The sequence below is a fragment of the Oxyura jamaicensis genome, chromosome 3, assembly GCF_011077185.1.
Source record: "Oxyura jamaicensis isolate SHBP4307 breed ruddy duck chromosome 3, BPBGC_Ojam_1.0, whole genome shotgun sequence".
In the NCBI taxonomy this organism is placed as follows: Eukaryota; Metazoa; Chordata; class Aves; order Anseriformes; family Anatidae; genus Oxyura; species Oxyura jamaicensis.
Window position 1 is genome coordinate 70,075,109 of NC_048895.1, and position 20,898 is coordinate 70,096,006.

General features: G+C 44.4%; 1 protein-coding gene across 8 annotated transcripts in view; it reads left to right on the forward strand.

The window, feature by feature from the left end:
- The window catches only part of FYN (FYN proto-oncogene, Src family tyrosine kinase), a 132,315-nt gene extending 111,969 nt beyond the window's left edge, over positions 1-20,346 (forward strand). For all 8 annotated transcript variants that reach the window (XM_035320245.1, XM_035320246.1, XM_035320241.1 and 5 more), the window contains 5 exons: positions 647-826; positions 2,423-2,499; positions 2,589-2,742; positions 9,838-9,969; positions 18,880-20,346. In XM_035320245.1, coding sequence (XP_035176136.1) covers positions 647-826; positions 2,423-2,499; positions 2,589-2,742; positions 9,838-9,969; positions 18,880-19,088 — 752 coding nt within the window. In that variant the 3' untranslated portion in view covers positions 19,089-20,346. The remainder of the gene's footprint in view (positions 1-646; positions 827-2,422; positions 2,500-2,588; positions 2,743-9,837; positions 9,970-18,879) is intronic.
- Positions 20,347-20,898: the final 552 nt, after the last annotated feature.

Sequence of the window (20,898 nt, forward strand, 5' to 3'; positions counted from 1 at the left end):
TAACCACAAGCAGAGAACAAGGTGAGGTGGGCAGGAACCTCCTCATTTTCAGCCAGCAGCTGCCGGGCTTCCAGGGGTGAGGAGGGGAAGGGAAAAGACACATTTCGTTCTGGAAACAGGCCCATGTTTGTGAAATGAAATCGATTCAGAATTTGTTCCTTGGGAATTTTTCTTATATATTTTTTTCCTCTGACTCAGAAGAAAAACAAAATGTCAAAATGTCTTGCAAATGGAAAGTTCTGGGTTTAACCAGTTCTGTTATCCAAATCTGTGACTGGAGCTGTGTTGGTGTCTGGAGTCATTGCTTATTAGCAGGGAAATACATAAAGATAGATTTCAGCAGTCCTGCATTTTTTACTCAGAGGAGGTTTCAGTGGACATCACTGGAAGCGTTGTCTGAGTAAGACAAGAGAGATCACACCCCAGTGCCAATGGGAGTATTATTTTCTGGTATAATAGAAAAAGACTAAAACATGAGGGAGGCGTGGGAGGAATGTAAATGAAAAGGCAAAATGTGAAACCACACTTAAAAAAAAAAAAAAAAAAAGTCAGTATTGTGTCCTTGCTAGTTTACTCCTCCGTTTTATGTATCAGTCAGAAAAAAGAGCAGAAGTTGTTTAATCTAACTAAATGTCTGTGCTTGTAGGTACGTGGAATGGAAATACTAAAGTGGCTATCAAGACTCTGAAGCCTGGCACTATGTCTCCAGAGTCATTCCTGGAGGAAGCCCAAATCATGAAGAAGCTAAAACATGACAAACTGGTCCAGCTTTACGCCGTGGTATCTGAAGAACCTATCTATATTGTCACGGAGTACATGAGCAAAGGTGAAACCAGAGCTGCTGCCCTTGATAACAGTATTTTTTCTTTGTCAAAGCTCAGAGGAAGTCTCTGAGGCTTATTCAGAGTCATCCAGCTCTTAATGGGGCCCAAAAACTAAAATCCCCTGGATGTACAAGCAAGAAACACATAAAGAAAGTTTGCATGAGGTGGAGAAGGGAGAAGCCAGTGCATCTTAAGTGTTTCCAACTGCATCATTTTAATATATGATTTGCACATATGATTCTTTCTTCTTTTCTTTTCCCTCCTCTTTCCCCTTCCCTTTCTCCTTCTCCCTTCTCTTTTTCTTTAAGCTACCTAACTGGTAAAATGAGAAAAGAAAAACTTTTAGCTCCTTCAGATCTCCAGCAGGGGTGCTGAGAGTAGAGCAAAAAAATCTGCCTGTTTTGGAAAAGCAAAGGAACCAAATAGGAAACATAAGTTCTCACAGGGAAGTTTCATTGTACATTGGAGGATACACTCTGAATTTTTCAGTACATTTTTTCAGCCTATTTGGAGTTGATTTTTATTTTCCTGGCAGGTGCCTGCCCACCTCCCTGCTCAGAGGCATCCAAGCACTGACTAACTCACACTTTAATCATATGTCTTAGTGACAAGCATGTGCTTTTTCCCATTAAAAGTATAAAAAAAAAAAGAAAGAAAAAAAACAACTTCTCAAAAGCCTTCTGAAATGTGTGGTTTATTTTGGCTTAGTTTACTATTTTTTACTGTACCATTTTACATCTTTGTTTCTGAGGTTGAGGCTGAGGATTTATCAAGGGAGAAATGCCTAATCATCTGTCTTTTCCCCTTATTTATTAAACCAATTCACTGACCTTATTTAAAGGAGACTGCTACACTTCTCTGTTTAAATAAAAGATTGGGAAGGGAGCTATAGCATTCTATGCTATTTTTAAGAGCTACAGGGGACTTCCTTGCTTTCCCTTGCAAAAGGGAGTTGTGTCCATATTGCTTTTGCTGAAATCACTTCCATTTGATCTCTGCTTGGTCTCCTCTAGTTTTGCACAGTGGTCTTCTCAAATTAATGGTTCATGCTACAGCTAGTTGTTTGTTAACTAGAGAAGGAAGGCTACCGATGGTGTGGTTACCAATTTCCTAAAGAAAATTAGCCTTCGTTAGCACTAGCCCATTTGGACTTACCAGGCTCCGGGCTGACCTTTCTTTTGGAGCTGGGATCTGACTTTTTCCGTAGCTTGTGTGGCTTGGAACCAAGCTGATACATTTCAGCAGGCTGAGGCCTTTTGAGAGCAGCAGGTATACAGTTTCAAAGAGCATTGGAAAAGTTAAGAAAGATCAGCTTTCTTAGTAATGGTCAGGAAAATTAAAAACAACTTTCTTTTCCCTGCAACTTTCTTTGGACTAGTGACATACTCTTCTGCAAGCCAACCTTAAAGGAGAGTGAAATAAGTACAGCAGGAAAATTTTAAACTCTTGTATTTGATTTTTTGTTTTGTTTTGTTTTGAAATTGTCCACTTGAACTCAAAGCATTATTGTCTTTAATACTGCACATATTGTTGCATCTCCAACCCGATAGCCATTGTTTCTGTAACATTTCTGTGTTGTGTCTACTTTGCATTTACAGGGAGTTTGCTAGATTTCTTAAAAGATGGAGAAGGAAGAGCCTTGAAGTTACCGAATTTAGTGGACATGGCAGCCCAGGTCTGTTTTCAGAGTATTGAGGTGCACGTGTTTTGTAGCCCATTGATGTCTGAGTTCCTTTTAAAATGCCCCAACTGTGTTTCATGCAGGTGGCTGCAGGAATGGCGTACATCGAAAGAATGAATTATATACACAGAGATCTGCGATCTGCAAACATTTTGGTGGGAAATGGCCTAATATGCAAGATTGCTGACTTTGGATTAGCAAGGCTGATTGAAGACAACGAGTATACAGCAAGACAAGGTACATACAGCAGCAAGCGTAGCACTGAGCATCGTTTTTGTGACAGGGGAAGGAAGAGTAGAATATCATTAAAAAAAAATCTCTCTCCTGTGCTTTGGAGTTGCCTTCAGTAAATCTTGAATTCATATTAACTCCTGGCCCAGAACTCCACTGCCAAATGCATCCCCTACAGGGGAAGTCTGATTAGTTGTTTTTGTTTCATTTTGGTCATATTTTAAAGGAAAGATGATGAGTGGGAGCATGGATGGGTGAAGTGATAGTAAAGATGAGATCCTCATGGTGCTGTAACAAAGAAGATACTTTACTTTGCACAGTAGAAAGCCTGACTGGGGACAGAAAAGCCTGTCAGCTAGTTCTTTAATAGTGTGCCTTCTAGGATTTACTAACCACTATCAACAGTGCTGTGTTATTCTTGATTTCTGTATTTCAAACTGGTCAAAGAAATCTGTTTGAGAATTACGTCTTCATGCAATAGAGCTGTCTCTCTGAGAACTCTTAACTTTGAGAATTTAAAGTTACTTTAATAGGAAAGCCATTTGCCAGTGCCACACAAAACGCTGGGCACCACCGACCACTGATACGCTGTAAAAACAAGTCAAAGAGTACCACAGCTTTTTTAAAAAGCATGTGTGTGTGTGTGTGTGTGTGTGTTCAGACTGAGCCATGGCACAGGCCCTTTGTAGTTAGTTGTTCTTTACAAGTCATGCTTAGTTGTCAGATGTTGGTCCAAGTCTTCAGAGCTACGGTTTTGTTCTCCTTCTGCTGGCAGTACGCTGGTAGTGCTTGCTCAATATGTCGGTAAATACCGCTCCGTCCCTTTTCAGTTCCAAAGCCAGCGAGTGTCGTGCTAAACCATGGTGTATGTCATCAGAAAGCGAGGGTCGGCTGAGTGCTTCATAACCTGCATTTACCCCTTCCTACTGAGAGTTTTTTCTCTTTTCCAGAAGTCCCTTTTTTAGCACAAGTTTCACCATTAACTCTTAGGAAAGGGCTAATCTCTTTCTCTAAATTTCAAGTGCTGACAGAACGAGCCAGAGAGTTTCCAGAAAACCTTCTTGCCTGGGAGCAGAAGCTCTCCCACTGATCACACCGCTCTTAATTGCTGTCAGCAGTACCTAGTCACGGGGACAGGGAGCACAGGCTGCATCCATGCTAACATTTGCCGACTTCACATTCAGGAGGCGAGCCCTGATTATTTCGGGGGGGGCCTTAAGGAACCTATGGTAGGTACTAATGCAGAGCTAACCACTACTGAGTGGAGCCTGAGGGTGTGAATTGCTCCTTGCTAGCAAAATAGCCTCATGTCATTCTCTCTAGAGTAACAACAGTGTCTGCAAGCTCTGCTCAGCAGAAAGCTGCCTGCTAGCCCTTCCCCTGTGCAAAACAAGATGAGTTTGTCTTGAAAAAGGCAGCCAGATCCAGTCTGTAAAATGGCTTTGAAACCGTTTTCTATATTATCTTCATTTTTGTCTGTTCTACTGCCATGTCTTTTGTTCCCTTTGGAAATGTCCCAGTGTACAGTTTGACAGGACTAATGGTTTGTTTGAATAGACAAGTATGTAACCTACTTCTGGCCAAATCTCTTCAAGCTCATGATCCCTAGGAAATCCTCTGATGACCTGTTTGCTTCCTGGTTTAAATATCTTAGAATAGTTGTGCCCTCTTGACGTGTTAAAAATCCTTGAAAACCTGACCTACTGATGTTGAAGAAAAGCTCAGATTTTATAAAACAATAAAAGTTATTGGATTTGGGGTGGGAAAGCTTTGAACTGCAGGAAGCAAAATGGCAGGACTGGCAGGGGGAGGGAGCAAGGTCATAGGTATGTCCTGCCCATGGAAATCACTTATTTTGTGGAAAAAGCAGCTGGAAAAGGAGGAATGGCTTGGCCTTTAGCCTGTATCACTGATGCTCAGGACACCAAGCCAGGTAGGTAGCCAGGGTTGAGCCTAGGACGTCTAATTTATTGAGGAAGGGAGATGGCTTCTAATGTGCCACTGGAACTTTTCTCCAAGTGCAATTCAATCCTGTTTTGTTGTGTTCAGCTTCGGTGGCGACCACAGTATCAGAAGGAAATGGTCGCCTGCGCTTGTTTCCCATGACCTACTACTTTGGCCTCCGAGGGGATGCATCTGGGGGCCGCCGTGTTTATCTAGCCAGCTTCTGCCGCGGTGGGAGTTCTGACACCGGAGGGGAGCCCGGCTGAGGGAAGGGGGTGGGGAGCGCTGCAGACCGGCAGCTCCTGTGGGAGAGAGGAAATGTTTTGCCTCCTGAAATCTGCAGATTAAAGCCTTCAGTCACTCTCTCCGCAGCAGTTTTGCTTCTCAGGGCTTAAGTGTGTTCATAGGGAGCTTGTTGTCGGCCTGAGGAAGAGGTGGTTTTCTCCAGCCTCGCTTGATCTCCTGCTCCCTTCCCCCACTGTCACTTTTGTCTCCGATGAACTATTTTGAAAGGAAACAGATGGGGATGCTTTGAGCCCCGGCGGGTTGGAGTGCGGGATTCCTGAACCTGTGTGGGTATTACTCAGCCTGGTGGTAACGTTTTACCGACCGGCTTATTTTCTTTTTGGTTTGAACAAAGGAGGACCGGCCGCTCCTGATTTATGAGAGGTAAATAAGAAGCGGTTCGTTGTCTGCACTGCCACTTCTCAGCAATCGTCAGGAAGGAAAGAGATGGTCACACCGCTGATGATTTAAAGTGTGTGACTAGCAGCCATACGCCACCATTAAATAATACCCCCCCAGAAAAAGTTCTTGGCTCGTAATGAACACTTGGCTCCTCTTGCTCTGAGAGGAAGTGAGTAATCAAAGGGGAAAAACATGCCTATTAAAGTGACGCCCATTTGAAAGGCTGCAGTGGAGCCTGCACCGTCAGGGCTTGCTTCTTCTGGCAGCTGCTGTTGCAACATCTTTTCCCCCCGCACAGTGTCGGGCGTATTCAGTCCTGTTTACTTCCATCCGTGATTTTGCCTGTGTTACCCTCGCAAGGTGAGCCTCGAGACGCCCGGTGTCCTGCAGGACAGAGAGAAACTTCCTGTCACCTCCGGCACAGGGTTTCCCATGCAGCTCTGCTGCCCTCGCGCTTATCTGGCTCACAGCTCCACGGAGTGCTGGCCAAGCACATGGCATTTTTGTGGAGAGTGCCGAGTGCTCCACAGAGCTGCTGGGGAAGAAAGAGCTGTTACTATTCTAAGCAGTAGCAGCTGATACAAATTTAAATTCGCCTTAATTAAAAAAAAAAAAAAAAAAAAAAAAAAAAAAAGAGCAGAATTATTTTCCAGGCCATGATTCTGCTGCATTCACTGGCAGGGGCTGCAGTAGCACTGCTCCGAGCACACATGAAACAATAAGGATCTTATGCCTTCCAGGCAACTCACAGCTATTTCAGGAGCTCTCCTACATGTTTGTAAACTTTCAGATCACTTTTGCCTCCGTAATGCTTAGAAATACCTCCTTCCTGCCCACCTTAGAAACAAGCGATGCTTCTTATTTCTGTTTCCTCGAAAAGAGTGGGGCTTCTTTTCCCCGGCCCTTGTGTGGAGGCTCGGCTCCCAGCTCACCAGCTCCTCAGAGCTCCTCGTGCTGGCCACCAGCCGCACCACCACCACCAGCTGCAGCATCCATGGCTTTGCCCTCGCTCCGTGCCCGCCGTTGCCCGGCCCAGCACGGAGCAGGCAGGATGGACGGCTCCTGCTTCTCAACAGCAACCCCCGGGGTCCCAGAGGGATGGCAGAGGTGCCATCTGCTCCGCAGCAAGGAGCAAGGCTGGGTCAGCAGGAAGCCAGAGGAGACAGGGGCACAGGGCAAAGGCCAGGACTGCGTTTGGGCCTGCGGTTGTGCCCCTTGTTCCCTGCTTCCTGCGGAGGGATCAGCCTCCCTAGCCTGCCTCTGGCTCCTGACGTTTTGCCAGGCTTGTGAATTTCACGTTATTTCTCACAGCACAAAAAAAAATGTAATTGCGCAGTCCCTCCCACACAGCACTCACCATCGCCTACCAGGGCTGACTCGTTTCCTGTTACATGCTTGCTTCAGCATTTCATTTCTACCTTTTGTGGCTTTCCCTTTTCACCCTCGGGAGCAATGCCGTGCTGAGCTGTGCCCTCCGGCTCTCACCCAGCGGTTCCCATGCTCCCAGCTCCTGGCACCGGGGGTGCTGGGCTTGGTTTTAAGGTACGAGCGGCAGCAGCTTCGTAGCATTTTTGGAAACACGGCCGTTATCAAGCTGGCAGTGGCTCTGGGGCATTAATCACAGAGGTTTGTGCTTTGTCGAGACTGAGATCTGACAGACAAAGCTCTGAGAGATTTTCACTGGCCTCAGAAGAAACCGTGCGGAGAGCTGCGTGTCGAGGGCGCTTGGCTAACCCAGCCCCCTCTGCTCCTCCTCCTCACACAGCCTGGCTGGGGTGGAGGAAGGCTCAAAGCAGGGGCAGGGGCTGCTTTTCCCAGGGGAGCCCCCCTGGGTGGGAGGCGACCTCCTGGGTGCAAACACCGGGGCAGAGCAGGGCCCGGGCTCACAGAAGTGCTCAGAGGCAGGAGGCAGGGCCACTGCCCTGACCCGACATTGTACCAGGAGCTTTGGCTCACCACACAGTGCAGGAGCCCAAAAAAGGCTTTCCCTGTGCTGAAATAATTCAAAAAAGGGATGGAGATAAAAGCCGCAGATGAAGACCTCGCTCCTGGGCAAAGACAGGCTATCCTGACGTAGGAATGTGGCGTGCAATCGGTTTGTACAGACAGAGTTACTGACTTGCTAGTTTGTAATAAAGCATGTTCCAGAAAAAAAAAAGAGATGAATCCCCCCCAGCGATATGTTTCTGCCTTGACAGAAGCAGATAGATAGGCTGCCTTGTCAGCTGGGGTAATTTGGCTTATCAGATTTATTAAGATGCTTGTCAGTACTATGCATTTTATCTGATGATCTGATGCTGCAATTTGTGTGCAGCGCGGAGTCAGCTTGTTTTATAAGCTGCCGAGGCCTGGGCAGGGGGCTGCTCTTTGTAACCACCGTGCTGGGGACAGGGTGTGTGTGTGTGTGCAGAGGCTGCGTGTCAGCCAGGAGCTCTGCTGAGCAAGGGGAGCAGCGTCCAGCCTGCACAAGTGCCTCCAGCAGCAGAGGGGAGGCTTCGGAGTGGTGCTCAGCACCTTTTGGGGTTCTAGCAGCAAACGTGGAAGGTAAAAATGCTGGGGGAACTGGCCCCAAAGGAGTCTGAAGAGATTTCTGTCCTCCAAAGATGACTTGTAGACGGTCGCCTCCTTTCTGTCTCAGGGTCAAAAACAGAATCATTGAATGGCCTGAGGTCGGAAGGGACCTCTGAAGGCCATTTGGTCCAAATGGGAAGCACAAGTGCTCATTTTCCAACACAGCTGATCATAAATAAATAAATAAATGTTGAATTAAATGTGTGCAACCCGTGAACAAGCAAACCTTCAGGCTTGGCCATCTCACACACCACCAGACACCAGTCTGCTGCAGAGACCTCAGACATCACAGCCACGGTGGATTTTAAAATAAGATGAAGTTCTGCAAATTTTGAGTCTTGTAAACCAAGATTGGTCCCATGAAGAAGTGCAAGCTGGGGAGACTGAGGCCAAAGCTAAGCATCTGAATTATAGCTCCTGCCTGCAGGCCAACTAATGGAAATACAGAAGAGGCAGGCTGTTTTGAAAGTGAATAGACATCCACAAATCCTTCAGCACCTTTGCAAATCTAACCACTTACGTGTTGATGCTTAACTAGCCTTAAGTTCCTAACTTCAGGCATTAGGGATTTGAAGCTCTGTCTTACGTCTTTTAATATAGCAGTACTTACTTGAGCATCTGCAATTTTTACTAGGAAAAAAAAAAAAGGTATTTGTTTCTGAGTAATATTCTCTCTTAGGATCAATTACAAGTAGAGTAGGAAAAAAATTAGCACACCTCATGTTTTACTAAATAAGGGGATGAGAATTGCTGTGTCTGCTCTGTACTCTTGGCCCAACTCAGACTGCAGCATATAGCAGAGGATGCGAGGCATCGAGCACTGGATATGGCAGCAGAACTGTGCCTGCAGAGAACTGTAAACAGAGCCATAACTTAACTCCCTGAGAGTGATTTGTCCACGTTACAATTTCCACACTCCTCCCGAAAGCTAAGGGAGCTTTTATGAGAGGGTGGTGAGAAGTCAAAGTCAGTATGTTTCAAAATGTGAGTGTTTGTCACTTGGGATCCGCAATAAGCAACGCAACTCTTTTGCCTGTATGTTAATACAAGGCACCAGGGAAATGTCTGCATATTTTTTCATACATACTACAAGTTAATTATTACCACAAGACTTTTCTTTAAAGTCATACTGAAAATATTTTCCCTGAGAAAACAGTAAATGATTGGAAAAGCAAATAAATCAGAGTTTAAAGGCTTGTTATCGTACCATCCTTACCACAACTGGCTCCTGCAAGCTCTGTTGATGGATGAGCACATTAGGCTGCACGTATTAAAGGCACTACAGGCTTTTCAATGCCAGGAGCTTAAAGTACACTGTCAAGTTATAAATCACAGGGCAAAGTTGTGCCTTGACATCATTGCACTCCAAGCAACTTGAATGGCAATCTTATTTTTAAATCCTTGCATGTTTCTAATGAAATATTAGGTTTGGTTTTAATTTACATTTTTACCATGTTTGTTTTGTGTTTTGCTCAGTTTGATCAGGGAATCTGGGAGGTACATTTCTAATAAATCTCACGCCTGTTCCTATGTGCTAACTGTGTGTGACTCGCAAATGTCACAGGGAAATGTTAATTTGAAACACTTCGGGAGAAGGAATTTCTATTACATTGAGCCTACTGGTTTTTAAACCTTTTTTTGCATTATAAAACTTCAAATCTGAATTAAAACCTCTTAGCTCTGTCCTGGGATGTGGGGACAAATCCACTCCTTGCCTGTTAATCTTTCCTTCCGCCCTACACGTTCCACCCGTCTGTGAGCATCCTCCGTGGACCTGTTTGTTAATACTTGCGTGCAGCTCCGTCAGCCTGCGAGTGTTGCAGAACAAAACAGTCACCTGCGAAGTGGAACTTTGATTCCATCTCTGTTCTGACTAAGATTTATTTCTTCCTTCGCTAGGTGCAAAGTTTCCCATTAAATGGACTGCGCCAGAAGCGGCACTGTATGGAAGGTTCACAATAAAGTCAGACGTGTGGTCTTTTGGGATCCTACTGACAGAGCTGGTAACAAAAGGGAGAGTGCCATACCCAGGTAAGAAAATAGTCTGAGCCCTGCATCGCCTGGGAAAGGAGTGGGAATGAGCCGTATGCTTAAACTGCAAAGCGTGTTTATTTTTATTGGGCTCAAAGGAGGATGGTTATCGTGCATAGGTTCTGCTTGTGCTTGAAAGTGGTCCTGACTGAAAGACAGTCCGTGATCATCATGATAAAAGTAACAAGAGGCAGAAAATCCAACATGCTCATTTATATTTTTTAATTGTTTTCAATTCATTTACTTTCTAGCAAAATAATGAAAGCAAGGTAAAACAACTACATAATGGAGCAAATAGCTCTCCACAGTATTGCATTCACTTCAAAATACCAACAAGCTCCCAGAGTAGCATTACTGCATTTATTCTGTCAGTCTGGTTCTGTACAAGGTCTGATGACTGTCTGAATGTCTGGTATTACCAAATCTCCTTCTTATAAACTCTTAGATTTCAATCCTTGCGATAGACATGATGGAAAGGAAAGAAAAAAAAAAGTGTACCGTGCAGGCCAGAGCTCACGGCAAGGTCAGAGAGGGGCCAGGTTCTCTGCATGGGGGAACTGGAGGCCCCGTGACTCTTTGTTGAAAGCCTGCCAAGTATCCCGTGGATTAAGATTTGTAGCCGGGGTGACTGGATCTGCCTGTGCAGAAAGAGCTTTACCTTCTGCTGCCGCCCCTGGAGACTGCAGGCATTCAGGTAAAGAGGAAAGGGGTGAGGAGAAAGCAGCGCATAACATGGAAAAGGATTTAATGCCTTTGTTTACCTATCACCACGGATACTAACAACAGGGCATCTAGCTGCATCTTCATTCTTTTGGGGTTTTAATTCCTCACCAGTAAACCTTGGCTGTGTAAGCTAGGGCTGATTTAGTAGAAAGTTTCCTAAAGCAGTTTCAGTCTCCCAGTCTGTGCTGTTATCAAGCAGGCAGAGCCATACATCAAATCCAGCAGGAAAAGCATCAAGGTGGAGTCCAATTTATCCCGCTGTGTCTCACACCACTTCAGAAGGCTGAGCTCAGCAAAACTGAGCTCCCAGAGCTTTTCCAGAAATTTCAGCTTTGCTAGTTCCTAGCAGCCGGGAGACAGTATCCGGGAAGAGAACGTGGGGACTGGAGGGGTTCTCATGATTGGAGGTGAATTTTGGCATGATAAGCAGGGAGCAGCTTAGCAAAGCTGTGACTGTGCCAGCAGTCACAGAACTGAGGCAGCACAAAGTGAGGTGGTGTGTTTCTGTGGGATGGAGGAATCCCTCTGCCCTGCACTTCCCCGTGTGGTTGAAGAAAGGAGGGTGTTGCCACCGCGTAGAGCAGCTGTGGCAGTGGCAGGCACAAAGGTCTTCTTGCCCTGAGGATTACTGGCAGTGGCGTGGGGGAGCAGTGGTTTCCAGGAGGTTATTGAGGGCTTAATGAGCAGGCACAGACTGCGTGCAAAGGTTGAAGATAGAGAGAAGATGCGTAAGACATGGCTGATAGGGTGTTATTTCTATGGGATGTGCACAGACAATGGCTGGGGTGCAGGAAGAGGGTGCTCCCAGGCAGTGCTAGCAGCGTTGCTCTGCCAGCCATGGCAGAATTAAGGATTTTATTTTGTTGTTGTTGTTGAGCCCTACATTTGTGGGGCAGCATTGCTCAGTGACTAGCCTTTCGTCATGTGCATGAGCTCAAACACGCAGAAAAAATACTCTTGGAGGCAAAAGTGTCTGTCTAAGCCCTGTGTTAACTCATGGGTTTGTAAGTGAACCCTGTGTTGACCAGGTCAGCAGAGGACATCTGTACTTCCAAGTGTTTCTTTCCCTCCCTGTGGGAAAACAAGGCCACTGGATGTGCACTTAAGTGCCTGCAATATATAACTTCTTGTAGGATCTCTGACAGAAATCTCAGGCATGGTCTGTGTCTGAAAATGTGGACAGTTTTATTAGATGGCAGTCTGAGTACATCAAAGACAACTAGCAGCGTCTCTCCTCTTTCAGCACCATCCTGCCCCTTCATCCCTCCCTGCATAAAGCCCTCACACACTGAGAGTCCTTCCGCCTCACTCTCCCCTAGCCGTGCTAGAAATTCGTCAAGAAGCTAGAAACGATTTCTTGTGTGTTACACAGCTCAGAGTCAGCAGTTTACTGGATGCTCACGTACTTCCTCAGTTAAGCCCTGCCTGAGCTCTACACCAGGGCTGTTCCTTCCTGCCAGGGCTTCCACCGCTGCTCAGCCAGGCCTTAACCATTCTCGTGATCACCTTCGCTCCCCTCTCTGTCAGTTTTACCTAAGGGCAGGCTCTACTTCAAAGTTTCATTTCCAAAGCCTTTAGAGATTTCCATCAGGTGTCATTCTCCAGACCCGAAGTGGGGCGGCGTTCGTAGGCTGAGGCAGTAGTGGAGAGGAACTGGGGCGTTCTCATAAGCCTGCCTGTGCATATGGGATAGAAGAAGGGCTCAGGTGAGAAAGTCCTCCCACGCCTCTGAGAAAGGAGGCTCTTTTCCCCAGCATAGAAAAGTTCATCCATCTCCAGCTTCATGCTGGGGAGAGAAGGGACTTTCTGGAAGGACAAGGCTTCGTGAGTGTAGGTCCCTGACTGGGGCAGGGTTCAGACCCACCCATGGGACTTTTCCTGCCTTCATGCCATGGCTCGCATGAGGAGGAAAAGATGGAAGATCAGCCACCCTGAGAGGCAGGACCGAGCCCTTCTCACACACATCACCGCAGACAAGCTGTAGATGAGAGAATGCAGTTCACTGCTGACCAACTCCGTGTGTGGATTTGCAAGCTCTGAACAGGGTCAGCTTTGAAACAAAAAGGGTCACGGAGCTGACACTCTGCTGTAATACCCATTTTTTTCGTAGTGGTGGGCACATTGTCTTGATGTTCCTGCTTTTAGCATGTAGCAGGCCAGGGAGAGCAGGGAAATGTCCTCAAACAAAGGAATCGCTCTCTTGCTTGACAATATCTTGGTGCCTGGAGAGGTTACTTACATCTGCACCCTGGTTCTCTGGTGGTAACCATGCCCACGGGGCACAGTAGGTCCAAGGCCTTCTCCGAGGCCTTGTGCCTTGGAGAACCAGGCATTGTTTTAAGTTTGCATAGAAGGAGGGAGAAACACCACCAGGAGAAGACAGGCAGTTTCTAGGAGGGGCACACACTGTGTATGGAGTAGGAATTGGCATTCCTTGTCCCCCAGATTTCAACCAGATGAATTCTTCCCTTTTGGAAGGAAATCAGGAGCAGGGACAGGACACATGAGCAGTAAAGATTTTGCTGGCAGAGGTGAAGATCAGGCTAGAGTTCACGATCAAGCCTTGCCCCCAGACATTATAGCTCCCACAAGCAAGACTGACTTTTTGACAGCTGTCCCCATCTCCATCCTTCAACCAAGCCTGTTCCTCTGTCAAAAGACATAGTGCACTGCTGCCCAACCATGCTTTCTCATTCTTTTCACAAGGCAGCAGGTTGGAATAAACAACTTTCACAGTCTTTCTGTGTGCTGAGGTTCTATTTTCACTATCACAGTGGGGAAATAAAAACTGGATATGGGCAGAAGAGGAGCCAAGTTTAAAAAATAATCTGCTTAGTCAACCTTCTTCAGGTTCTGCTTCTTTCCACTTTCAAAAATGTCCCCTTGGATCTTAGTGTCTTTTTAATGGAGGTTAAGAGTCCGAGGCTGCATTCCTCTAGCAGCAGTCTGTTTTTTTGTTTGTTTTGTTAATACGTTGCCTCTTGGATAGACAAAATTCTCAGCTGCGCTAAACAAGCACCTCTGAACCTGCCCCTTCTGATTTCTACTGGAGTTGACACGTGGAAAGCGTTTGCATTTTATGGCCAGTGTGACAGGCACCACGATATTACCCACATTGCTGCCTCCAGCCAGCTTGGTCTTCAAGTTTGGACTCCAAGTAGCTCTGCAGTCCCTGGGGAGCTGTGTTCAGCCTCCTCATCACTGCAGGACGCTGGGGCCAGAAGGCTGGGGCCAAGTACACATCAGTGACCCAGCACGTGTGGGTACCATCGTCATGGATGGTAGCTAATGACTTGAGAGAGATGCGTACTCAGCACATAGCACGGGTAAGCTCAGGTGGGTTCCTTTGTAAGCAGGAAAGCTCGGTTCCCAAATGCTGCAGCTCAAAGTTGCAACTCTTATACCAAGCAAATAATAAATACCTTATTTATATTTTAAATACCTTTAAATGCCTTATTTAAAATAATAATAATAATAAAGGTTTTTGATAGCTTTGTTTTGTGGGTGTTTTAAGAGTGATAAGTACTTGGGGATTTTCAGGCCTTAATTTCTAAATAAAGTGGTATGACTTCCAGATGTTTAAAAATTGTTACTACTTTTGCACAAGAACAATTAAGTTTGTATTATTCTCTGAAAAACATAATTGTGCTTCAAAGGTTGTCTTGCCTTGGGAACAGCCTTCCCATTCCCTTCACTGTACTGTTCTTCCAGTGTATGTCATGGTCCCCCTGCCTAAGCCCCTCATCCTTCTCCTCTCACCTATAGCTTTATTTTGCAGAATTTAGGAATTCTGCACCTAGATGAAACTAAACAAAACCCACAAATCAGCCTGTCTCCATTTTACCTCTCTGAGAGTGCCAATGCGATTCAGTCCCTACAGACAACTGCACGTTTTACCTTCTCAACTGCACTAGAGATGTGCAAACCTGTCCAGGTCTGAGGAACCTGGGAACATGAGCAGAGGCACAACTCTGGACTCTTGGAGAACCTGAAAGAGCATATCAGGGAATGGGCAGCAGCTGAGTTGGTGTTCTAGGAGTCCTACTTGAGCCATTTGTGTATAAGAATAAAGTGTCTTAAAACCGTCACTGTCCTCAGTGGACTTCACGTTGCCCAAAGTAATCTATGTAACATAAGCTTTGGGCGTGGGGATGCCGCCTAGTTCCAGCTGTCTTGTTTCCTGTCCTCTGGAGCAGCAGAGTTGCCCAGGCCTGTGCTATTTGCACATCTGCTGTGTTCTGTCTAACCAAGCTCCAGGGTATTTTTTTAGCCACAACTGGAAATTTTACGTCCCCTTTTATGTCACCGTAACTCTTACTGTTGCAGCCTTTCTAGGAAGATTCAAACAGCATTGCGTTTTCGTCCCGTCTGTATGAGCAGGAGATTTTTATTGTATTGAGCTTTAAAGAGGCCGTATCATGTGGCACCCTAGGACTATTGCGAGATTCTCTAATAAAGCTGGATGGTGGGAAGTTATTTCATTTTTGATTTTCTCAGGGACTGAGTAGCTAATGAAAAACCCATCTTTTGGAAATTGGATGTTTACTTTTGGGTTCAAATGCTAATTCTAGAAACGTTATGAGCACAAACTGATTTTCAAGCAGGTGAAATAGCTGTAGTCAACAGAAGAACATTGCTGAGTAATTTATTCCACAGGCTTACGTGTTTTGTTTTGTTTTTTTTAAATAAACTTTTAAGGTATCTAGAAGCGTATTGCAATCAGAATTTCATTTATTATTTACTAAAAGAGTTGAAACTCTCGGGTATTCATTAGGAGAGAAGAGTTGTACAGGCTGTTCAAATATTCTCTCTGTGGTGTTAGAAGTACAGATACAACAGGCTCCTGCTATCAAAAGAGAAACACTAAAACCTGCAGGATAAGATGAGAAAATCCAGGTAATAGGTTTGTAAACATAAATAGGCCATTAAAAAGTAAAAAGTATACGTGAAACATTGCTATTTTTATAAGTCTAAGTAATAATACAAACAAGATTTATATATATATATATACATATATTTGAATCTCCCCTTTAATTTAGTAGCACACATCTAAGCCAACAGAATTTCTTCGGCAAAAGGGTTCTGCAAGCCTTGCTGGACACATGAATTCCAGCAAGGAACGTGAGGATTGCTCGATTTAGTTTCATATCTGGGTTTTACTGGGAGGGAGGGGAAAGGACAAAGGCAGAGAAGGGCGTTTTCCTGGATTATACTGTGATGAGCAAAACCCGGGACAGAAACGACTGTGACTCCAGGCAGCCAAGTCTCTTTTATGTTCTTTTCTCTATCTTTTTAAAAGAAAAGGGAAGGGGAGAGCTGTTTGTGTTTTTACTCCCCACGCATTCCTCCTCAGGGTTTTTCTTCCAGCACAGAGTTTGTTATCAAGTTTCAGTGTGTGCTTGCAGCAGCGAGTAATACACTGGATAAAAAAAACAAGCTTTTGATATCTTAGAGTAACAAATCAGCTGGGAAGGAGCTTTCCTGCTGCTGTTGATTCCATCCATGTTGTACTTAAAGGGGTCCTGACAAAATAAAACCAAAGACTTCAGTTTGTTTAGGGGTTAGGTATATACAATAGATGAGTTACTGGTAACCCTTATTTTCATAGCCTTTACTATGTAAGGGAAGCAAAGCAAAGAAGAACTTCTTAGCCCAATAAATGAGGTAATTCGACTGATTCAAAGAGAAGGGTGTGAAAAAAACAATGCATAAAAGAGTGCATTTTTTTTGTTCAAAACACAAATTAAAAGAAAAAACTAATAGTGAGAACACAACGTGAGCAAAATGCTGTTTTTTTCGTGTAGCATCTCAAAAACAACAAGGCACCAGAAGGTTTGGGTTGTTGCTGCCTTTGGGTTGGCGATGACTCACAGACCACTAATGTTCTTTTTCAGTTTAATAACAAAAAAGTAGAATATGTTTGAAAATGTTCTAGTTGAATAATGAGGAACATCCAAAACTTTGTTCTGCGTGTGGCAGGCCTTTCTCGTTTGTTGTGAGCCCGTGTGACCTAACAGCACCAGCTTGAACTTGATAGTCCAGGAGAACATTAACTCCACGCGGAGTCTGATCTCTGCAGAGCACCATGATTGCTCTGTTTCCATCACTCTGTGGAGCTCTGACGAGGGACCACATTATGTCCCATACAAAGGGTTGGTTCCTCCTCATAAACACCTCACAGCAAAAATATACAGGTGAGAAATTAACGCAAGAAACCAGCGCCAAAGGGTTGTTTGCAGGACGTGGAATACTGTGAATCAGTAATCTAACCTTTCTTTTTGCAATTATTGCTAAAGGAGAAAGTGAAGAGAGGCGTACAGGAGGATGAGGCAGCTTTCTGGGGCGGTTCCTCCAAGCACAGCAGGCAGCATAGGAACCAGCATGTCAGTACTGGCGTGGAAATCTGAGGTGATGCAGTAGGCTAACCAGAACTGTGAGTCAACCAGAACGTGACCAAACGAGCGACTAAAAGCTTGTGGGGCAGGCTGTGAAAAGCTTGGAAAGTGAAGACAAGCAGCTTGTGTTCGACATAGTAGGCAACAAGGAGCAAGTGGCAAGACCATGGAAGGGATGGTTGCAGCAAGAGGCTAGGAAAATGATCCTTACAGAGATGTTGCAAATGGGTTATCAGCAGGAGGAAATTGCCCTGTCAAGATAAGAGGAAAAGGTGTTTTGTAATCAGAACATGAAATGAGAATCTAGATGTGGGTCGTCAGGAAAGGCTGTATCTTGCAGATGCTTCTTTCAAAGCATCTCTAAGAATTAAAGCAACTGAGATATGAGGACCCAGAGTAAAGACCAGACCCAAGGATACTGCTGAATTACCAGCCCAAATGCCACTCAGCGTAAGGATGCTGCACACACCAGTCAAGGTGCAGAGTAGACAAGTGAATCTGTACTGAAAAAGGTGGTTGAATTATTTCTCACAAATAACTTCAGCTAAAATATGGAGTGGAAGGAAGAGGTCCCCTGAGTCCTGAACATGGGATCATCAAGGGAGCACCATGAAGGAACTGGGTGGCAGGATGGTGTCCTGGAAGCCAGGGGGAAGAGCAGCCAGCAGGAAGAGCAACACCAATGCATTTATTTCTAGACTTGGTCACGGAGAAACTTCAGTGGCCCTCCCGGTTTTCCTGCAGAGCTGCTTGGGAGGGCCTACCAGGGCAGGGCAGTCAAGTCTGCAGATGTTTTTCAGCAAAGGACTGGGGCATGAGTTGGCAACTGGCAAGCGTAAAGCTTGTAGTCAACGTGTGCGCTTTCTCTGAAATATTTCCGCATGCCTGTGGTGCCAGTCTTACGCCTGGTACCGTTACAAAGCCAAAGGAATAACTGGAAGAGATACAGAAACTAAAGCTGAGGTTGACTGTGCGGTGAAGAACACTGTACGGTGAATTGTAACGCGTAATGTAAAAACAGCAGAGGAGATGAGAGTTGAAGGGGCTACATGGAAAATGCAAGATCGCAAAGGGCCTGGCTTACCTCTTAAACAGAGTGAAGCATGATAGTATTTCTTTCTTCACTTAAGAGAGAACCATGGTTCTGCCATGGAGCTGTTTGGCTTGGCATTTGTCTCATCTTCTGAACAGCTTTGTTCTGTTCTGGGGCGGGATGGAACAAGACAATAAGCTAGAAGCAATACGAACCAGCACAGATCATTAGCAGTAGTAAGCTTCTGAACTGATGTGGAATTAACGCTGCTGGATGTGCCTGGTAGCCTAAAGCAGCAGTTTGTCATCTTTTTTAGCCTCTGCAGCACAACCTCCTCACAAAGCCCTTAGAAAGGGGACAGATTTAGAGTGTTTCAAAAATTAATCTTAATTTTTAGAATTTTGAATAGCATTTCTCATCAAGCAACCATTTCACAAAATATATTTCATGGCCACTCTTGTTGGGGAGGGAAGGTGCCAAATCCTACCCATTTTGAGTAAGCCAAGAGGGTAACCATGGGAGCAGCATTTTAGTCATCACCGGATTTTAAAACCCTCTACAGAAAAAGAAAGTAATCCAGGTAACTTTGCAGGAGATGGAGAGCTGAAACAGGACATGGAGGTGGTTTGGTTTTCCTCTCCTCTTAACTGAAAAAAATAAGGATGGCTGAGAAAATCATACGTGTTGTAGAAACATAACTCGTATATTTGGGTTAATTTTCTGGTAATTCAGTAGTGTGGATTTGTCTGTCCTTAACAGGCATGAATAACCGTGAAGTCTTGGAGCAAGTCGAGCGCGGTTATCGGATGCCGTGTCCTCAGGACTGTCCCATCTCCTTGCACGAGCTTATGATCCACTGCTGGAAAAAAGACCCAGAGGAGCGTCCAACTTTCGAATACTTGCAGGGTTTCCTCGAAGACTACTTCACTGCAACAGAACCCCAGTACCAGCCCGGCGACAACCTGTAAACCCCTGGTCTCCACACACTGTCACGAATTGCCAGGTGTTCCTCAGCCCTGCCCCGCCTGCCCTTCAGCTTCCAACTCCGTGATCGGCCTCCTACGAGTGCAGCAGCATCTTCCAGCACCGCCGTGCACAGGAGGGGCTGAAGCTGGGAACTTCCGCAGCCCTCGCCTATGACCACTTGTCCTAATAATCTGAATGTCCTGGATCAAAAGGAGAAAAACACTTGTTTTTTCTTAATCAAAGACTCCAAAACTGCATTGTATCGATGTTATGTAAACTGCAAAACCTCCGTTCATTGTAAATAGTAACTCAGTGCCAATAACTGATCCTAGTGCTTTCCTTTTTTTAAAACGCAAAACCTATGTGATTTTAACTAGTCTTCTCCTGATTCAACTAAAAATATTATTTTCCAGAAGTGGCCTCTTTGTCTAAAACATTTTTTTTCATGTTTTAACAAGAAAAATAAAAAAAAAAAATCAGGACAGGTGTTTGGTTTTTTGCTTTTTTTATATATAAAATATATATAATATATATACATACCTGTACATACAGTATATGGGTGCTATTGCAGAGGAAACTCATTTTGAATGGAATGAATCCTGCTGCAGCAGTACCCAGAAAGTGATAATTTTACTGCAGACATGAAAGCACTGGTGGGATTCTGAAAGCCAGTGATCTAATTTTTGGCTTTTGCCAAGCATGATTTTTTTAAATTGGATTGCACTTTTTGTTTATGACTATGTACCTGTAGATGGTTGTAACTTTGCTCTTTCAGGAATCATGTGCTGTATTTACAGTAATGTTTCCAATGTTTGACAAGTGTGTGATGATTTGTTCTTGAAATTAAAATGAACATATTTAAAGCAAGAAAACTACACCATCACCGTTTGAACTGGAAAATTGAGACTGCAAGGACTTCTTGTATCCAAACATGTATACTGAAATGTTTCAAAAAGATTTATTAAACCGTGTAACCACATTCAGATGGTCTTCAGATCATAGCATTTTAGCCATGTCCACCTGCTAAACTGTTGGTCACGCAACTAGGATTTTTCTGTTTTATGTGTAACATTTTTCCATTGTAAAATAAGTGTGTTAAATGTCCTGTACTGCTAATGAAAGTACTTTCTCTGTGTCTGCAAGTTCTCCAGTGGAATTACTATGCACTTCTTTACATTTCATGGGGGATGCACAGAACAAAGTATTACCTTTTCAGTTGTCTGTACCAGCCTTGAATTACTTACGTTTAACCAAAAAAAATATTCCTTTCTATTTCTATTGAGTTTTTAATACTGAGTTGCAAATTTTAAAGTCTTAATTACATTTTGTTATGGTTTATTTGCAAGTTTACATTTTAAAACTGTTTAACTTTCTTAATTTAGTAATTAAAAAAAAAAAAAGAGCATTTTACATTTGGATAGTTGTTCTTTTGTTTAAATTGTGGAGGTAGCGGCGGAGATGAGATAAAAACTTTTCAGGAAGGGGTGTCATGCCATTTGGGGTATCATATTTAAGGGGAGTATGCAGACGTATGGGTCATCATTTTCTGAATTCTGAAGTAATATGTTTTTAAGCAGCTGGAGTTCAACTTTAAGGAATATGGTTGAATTCTTGGCTAGCCTCTCACCTCCCTGTTCTGCAGAGCAGCTTATTCTTTAATAGCCCTTTTGCTTTTCATGTGAATACCTTTACAAGTGTTGCAGGAGAAAATTTCTATGCCTTGTATTGTTGTTATTGCTTTAAAATATTGCAGCCATGTAAGACTTCATGACAGTTGAATCTTTTTTTTTTAATTATTTAATAATTAGGTTG